The sequence below is a fragment of the Trichechus manatus genome, unplaced genomic scaffold, assembly GCF_000243295.1.
Source record: "Trichechus manatus latirostris isolate Lorelei unplaced genomic scaffold, TriManLat1.0 scaffold00113, whole genome shotgun sequence".
Lineage (NCBI taxonomy): Eukaryota > Metazoa > Chordata > Mammalia > Sirenia > Trichechidae > Trichechus > Trichechus manatus.
This window is the reverse complement of record NW_004444049.1, coordinates 6,366,581-6,372,580: the sequence shown is the minus strand read 5'-3', so window position 1 is coordinate 6,372,580 and position 6,000 is coordinate 6,366,581. Positions and strand designations below refer to the sequence as shown.

The 6,000-nt window shown below is 58.7% G+C and overlaps 1 protein-coding gene across 2 annotated transcripts in view; it reads right to left on the bottom strand.

Moving 5' to 3' along the window:
- The window catches only part of MEN1 (menin 1), a 5,635-nt gene extending 415 nt beyond the window's left edge, over positions 1-5,220 (bottom strand). Inside the window, exons 1-9 of one of the 2 annotated variants that reach the window (XM_004383760.2) lie at positions 4,767-5,220; positions 3,612-3,820; positions 3,287-3,415; positions 2,917-2,957; positions 2,748-2,835; positions 1,855-1,991; positions 1,401-1,536; positions 361-525; positions 1-156 (exon numbers count right to left, since the gene is read on the bottom strand). In XM_004383760.2, the coding sequence (XP_004383817.1) occupies positions 1-156; positions 361-525; positions 1,401-1,536; positions 1,855-1,991; positions 2,748-2,835; positions 2,917-2,957; positions 3,287-3,415; positions 3,612-3,820; positions 4,767-5,211 (1,506 nt within the window). In that variant the 5' untranslated portion in view covers positions 5,212-5,220. Of the gene's footprint in view, positions 157-360; positions 526-1,400; positions 1,537-1,854; positions 1,992-2,747; positions 2,836-2,916; positions 2,958-3,286; positions 3,416-3,611; positions 3,829-4,759 lie in introns of both variants that reach the window. The other variant, XM_012557701.2, reaches the window with a different exon arrangement.
- Between the last annotated feature and the right edge of the window lie 780 nt (positions 5,221-6,000).

Sequence of the window (6,000 nt, the reverse complement as noted above, 5' to 3'; positions counted from 1 at the left end):
CTTGTCCAGCGCCGGCTTCTTAGGCGGCGGCGGCTCCTCGGGCTTGGACTCCCGCCGCGGACCGCGCCGGCGGCCTTCCCGGGCCTCCTCGCCCCACGGTTCCTCGGCCTCTGCCGCCTCGGCCTCCCGGCTCACAATGCGCACCTTTTGCCGCACCTGGGCCAAGGGGCGGGGCAAGCTGAGGAGCGGGCTGTGGGCCAGTGGGTGGGACTCCAGGCCCCAGCAGCCACCAGCTTATCTTGGGTCTCAGTCTCATCTGTACCCAGAGGATGGGCCATAAAAGTTTTGACTCCCCGGTGGCTTCTGCCACCACATGTTGTCCCCAGCCTCCTCTGAAAACACCCCATGCGAGCCCCTCACCTGTCCTTCAAAACGGCCGAGGGACTGCACGAGGAAGGTGGCCCAGCCCACGTGCAACACAGGTGTGGGGCTGCCCTCCTCCCATTTGCAGATGCCATCATAGAAGCGCAGCAGGTGGGCGAAGCACTCAGGGTCCTGGAGGGCGGAACCCTGGCTCTGGGTGCCCTGGGCAAGGTAAAGGGAGGGCGCAGGTCAGATTCTTAGGCAAAGAGCCTTGGTTCCCAAAAAGGTGAGCATAGGTGCTGAGCATTCTTAGAACCTCTGGGTGGCACAAGCAATTTGCACTCGACCACTAACTGAAAAGTTGGCAGTTAAAATCCACCCAGTAGTGCCTCAGAAGAAAGACCCGGTAAATGGCTTCCGTAAAGATTACAGTCAACAAAACTCTATGGAGCAGTTCTACTCTGTAACACACGGGGTCACCATGAGTTGGAAATGACTCGGAGGCAATGGGTTCCCTTGGCAGTCGTTAGCCAGGACTACATCTCACATACTTCGGACAAGTTATCAGGAGAGATCAGTCCCTGGAGAGGGACATCATGCTTGGTAAAGTGGAGTGTCAGCAAAAAAGAGGAAGACCCTCAACAAGATGGACCGACACAGTGGCTGCAACAATGGGCTCAAGCATAACGATTGTGAAGATGGTGCAGGACCAGGCAGTGTTTCGTTCTGTTGTACAAAGGGTTGCTATGAGTTGGAACCGACAGCACCTAACAACAGCAGCCAGGACTGAGAAGTGAGTACCATTCCCCATCTCCAACCAACGCCCAATCTGAACGAGGGGCCCTGGCCGTGAAAGGGATGGGTCTTCCTCCCATTTATCTGAAGATATATGGTAATCCAAAACACCAAACCCGTTGCCATTGAATTGATTACGACTCATAGCAACCCTGTAGGGTAGAGCCCCCTAAAATACCCTCAGCCCCCTAAAACCCAGGTCCAGGACCTCAGCCACAGCAGAAGCGAAGGCAGCTTTCCCCGTCCCCATGTCCTGGCGCTGGGAGACCAGATGTCTCCTGATGGCCGGCCCAGCCCCTCACCTGTGTCTGCTCCCCTGGTCGCTCCTCGCCGGCCTCCAGCAGGCTGGCTGCCTCCTTCAGCAGGTTGGGGATGACATCATTGGCTACTTCAAAGAACTCCTTGTAGATCTCCTCATCTTCACGGCAGTAGTTGTAGCTGTGAGAGCAGAAGGGTGCTGTGGGGTGTTGTCCACAGCGGGTAGCCCCAGGGTGCAGGGTTAGGGTCCTCACTCCTGCAGGATTGTGTCAGCCCAGAGCAGGAGCCCCACAGCTGGCTGAGGGTGGCTGGAGATGGGGAGGAGAGAGGAAGGCAGGGAAAGCCCGAGGCCCTCATCAGGGATCCTCCCACCTGGGTGATGGTGGCCTTGGTGGCCGGGGACTGGGTGGACAGGGGGTGGGATTTGGGACCCAGGCTTTCCTCCTTGATGAGAGGGGGCAGGAAGGGAGAGCTGGGGGCTCTCGTGGGGGTCCTCACTCCTGGATGACAGTGGCTGTGTCGGCCCAGGCCTGTAGGGCTTCGCGCACATTACGGTTGCGACAGTGGTAGCCGGCCAGGTACATGTACGGGTAGATGTGCTCATCCCGGTAGTAGGTCTTGGCTGAGGCAATGCCCTGGGGGTGGGCAGAGGAGCCTCAGGAGGGCAGCCCTCAGCTGCCCCAACGGCACCCACGTCCCATCAGGTCACACCCAGAAGAGGCAACAGGAAGATCCCTGAGTCCCAACCTCCAATCCCACCCGCACTGCGTGCCAGCCCTTCCATCAGGTGTTCTTCACCTGGGTCAGCAGGACTACTTGCTGAGGCCTGGGCGGCCTGCAGGGGGTGGGGCCCTCACTCCCACCAAGGCCTAGGATGGGGGAGGAGCCCGGCCTCCCAGCTCTGGGCAACGTCCTCTTCCCAGGCTTTCCCACACACTCGTCTTACACAAACATGAAGCCTTCCAAGCCCAGACCGCCATCCCTCTTGCCCCTGCCCCCTCCTCAGTGCTCCCTCCACATGTGACCTCTGTTACACTCCAGGGGGATCACCGAGAGACCACAGAAAAAGCAGGGCTGATGGGTCCACACCAGGCCCTCCCACTCACAGGCTGGGGAGCCCAGGACACATCCAGGACTGCACTGATGATAACGCCTGCTGCAGCCCAGCCCTCAAGAGCCGGGACCACACAAGCAAAGGTCATGTCTTCACCCCCAGTATCTGGTCCGGAGCTGGACACACAGTAGACACTCACAAAATGGGGAGTATATGGGTGCTACCCTCAACACACCAAGTTCTTCCCTGCTCGCTCACCCCCTGCCAGTCCCCAGGTAGAAGAGGACCCCAGCCACTGCTGGTGGCCTCCCCTCTGCACCCCCCAGAGATGCCCCACCTTGTGGTAAAGGGTGAGTGGGTCTGGCCGGCCAGGAGTGGGCTCCAGTTCCTCCAGATCTGCCAGGTTCCCCAGTGCCATGGGGTACCTGGGAAAAGGTCATGAGTCCAGGCTGCAACCCAGCCCCTCACGCCTCTGAGGCCCAGCCTGGCCCCTTCCCACTACTGACCTTTCCAGGTGTCCCAGGTCGTAGAGCAGCCACAGCAGTTTCTAGGGGCCAAAAGAGAGGGGTATGAGCTGCAGGGAGGGAAGGGGGAAGGGTTCTCAGCCTATCAGGCAGAGGTGGTGTCCAGTACCAGCAGGGACCTCCCGCCAGGTGGGAAGGGCCAGAATTCAGGAACCAGGCCATCATTAGCTTTAAAGCCCTTTCACATGTCAATGCCACCCTGCAAGAGCCTAGGAAAGGCCAGGCCAGGGATTATTAACCCATTTTACAGAAGGGGAAGTTGAGGCTCAGGGAGGGAAAGTGCCCCTGCCCAGGATGCCACAGCAAGTCAGAAGCTTGGCCTTGCCCTCTCCAGCCTCACGGCAGCCCTCACCTGTTGCAGCTGCAGCAGCTCCAGTGAGTCAGTGTGCAGGTCAATAGAAGGGTTGATGGCGCACACCATAAATGCCACCTCCATCTTGCGGTCACAACGCATGTATGATCCTTTCAGGTACAGCCAGCTCTTGGGAGAAGATAAGACCAGATGTCTCATGATGGCCTACCCATCGAATGACAGCCAGGCAAGGGGCCCTCCTGCCTTCTCTTCCTGACATATGACAGGGGTGATGGGAAGAGAGGAGTGTGGTCTAAGAAAGCAGAGTCTCTTGGGTGGCTCGGGCTAGCAGAGTGTGAATGGGGCAAGGGAGGGGACATGATACCCGCTCAGCCACACCCGCGTTGACTGTCTGGCCCCTGCGATCCTCGTTGCCCTTGCCGTGCCAGGTGACCTCAGCTGTCTGCTCCCTGTTGGGCCCAAACACAACCCAGGCGTGGTCCTCGGACAGGGCCAGATGGACATCCCGGAGACCCAGGGCCTGGCAGGCCCCCACCACAGCAAAGGCCACACCGGAGCTGTCCAGTTTGGTGCCTGTGGGAGGGAAAAGTCATGGAATCAAGTCCTCTCTGACTTGGGCAGGGGGAGCCAAGTACTGCTGGGTCATGCTCCCTCCCACCCCACCACCAAGCCTGGGCCCAAACCACAGACACTCCTGCCCATCTTTCCTCTATCCCTTCCGTCTATGTGTTCAAAGCTTCTCCCTCCCTTTCTACCCCTGCCCCCAGCAAGAAACCTTCCTGGATCTTCTCTAACTCAACCCAGTCTTTGACCCTGTCCCTTCTTTTTCTGCAACCATGTTATACATTTCTGTTTACTTAAGGATTTTCTCATTTTATTGCCCTTATTAGATTATAACAGGGATGGCACAAACAGGACACTTTGGCCAACGCTCTTTTCTCATGGCAGATACTCCTAATTTATCTGAACTCTTTTCCTGCTAAACTCAGAAGCAGCTTCAGATTCTTGCTGAACATGGCAATCCTGGATGTGACTGCCAATCGACTGGGCTTTGCATGAAGAAAAAGCTGGCAAGCCACGAGCCCTAAGCTTCCTGAGGTTAAGCCCCTAGTCTGTTCATTTTTAAACATTTTCATACATATTGTCAGATTTAACTTTCTCAAATGTAGCCTTATTTTGTCTCTTCACCCTCAAATCTGCCGCTGCCCTCGGTGCCTCAGTCTGGGCTGCAGACTCCGGTGGCTGCTCGATGGCAGGGAGGGGAGGTGCTGAGGTGGCAGAGGGTGGATTACTGGATTTGGAGTTTCAACCCTACCATTTTCACTGTGTGATTTTGGGACATCCCTTTCCCTCTCTGGGCTTCAATTTCCCCAACTGCAAAGGGTAGGGCGGGGAGGGGAAGGCCTAACACCTGCCCCACCTCACAAGGTTTAAAGGCTCAAAAGGGCTCTGTAAACCCTACAGTGCTGGAAAGAGGTAGGCCAGGATTCTCGCCCCTTGCCATCTGCCAGGCTCCAACCTGTGATGAAGCTGAAGAGGGACTGGATGTGGGCCCGGTCCTTGAAGTAGGAACGGCTGAGGCTGTTCCAGATGACATCGGAGACCTTCTTCACCAGCTCACGGCTAGAGACGCCCCCCTCCCGGGGGTAGAGGGACAGGTCGACAGCACCGCGGATCTGGGCAGTGAAGCGGGCATACAGGGCAGCGATGATGGATAGGTCGGCTACGGGAAAGTAGGTGAGGCCGCCAGGGGGGTCGGGCGCGGGACTGGGCTGGAAGGTGAGCTCGGGCACGTTGGTGGGGATGACCCGGTTGACAGCCAGGAAGTGCTCCACGAAGCCCAGTACTAAGGACAGGAGCACCAGGTCCGGCTCCTCTCGGCCCAGCTCGGCAGCAAAGAGCCGCACTACGTCGTCGATGGAGCGCAGCGGGAAGAGCGTCTTCTGGGCGGCCTTCAGCCCCATGGCGGCGGGCAGCGGCCTGCGGGCGAGTCCGGGGAGGGAGGGTCGGGCGGGCACGGCTGGGGAGCCCCCTCCCAGGCTCGACTGAGGTCTCCCCTACCCTGCACACACACCTGTCCTCTGCTTCCCCGCCCCCTTCACCCTCTGCTCACCTGCTCCCCCTTTTTGTCGGCGAGACCCCCTCAGCCGAGGCTGTAGGGCCTCCTTGTCCCCCACAGCCCCGTGACCCCGGCCCCAATGGGGGTGTGCCTCAAGGACCCTGCTGGGACTCCCAAAGGCCGCCCCGCCCCCTCTCTCGAATCCTGTTCCCCGGTCCCTTTGAGTCGGTCCAAAGGGCGCCCCTAGGCCAACCCCCTCAAACCCCGAGGAGAGTCCTGGCCTCGGTCCCCCGCGCCCACCTCCGCGCTTACATCCCACACAAGGCACCGCGGCGCCCGCGGCCTGGAGCCTGCTGGGAAATGGAGTCCCGCACCTTGGGCCGCGCGGCCTGCCGGGAAGTGAAGTCCTGGGCCCTCTCCCGCCCGTGCCGAGCTTTGAAATGGTGGCCAGCTCGGCCAGTCCGCGGTGGCTTATGGGAGTGGTAGTCCCGCTGCTCTAGGAGCCCCAGAGGAGGTGAGGGTGGAGCGCAAAGAGGAACAGCTAAACAACCACCGTAGTTATTTGTAACAGGGTAAAAGTTGAAAAGAGTGAAGTACCCCATGCATTCTCAAATGGATCTCTAGCACATATTGTTGAGAGAGAGAGAGAAAGCTGTAGGACAATATTATGATATGATAGCATTTATATTAACAA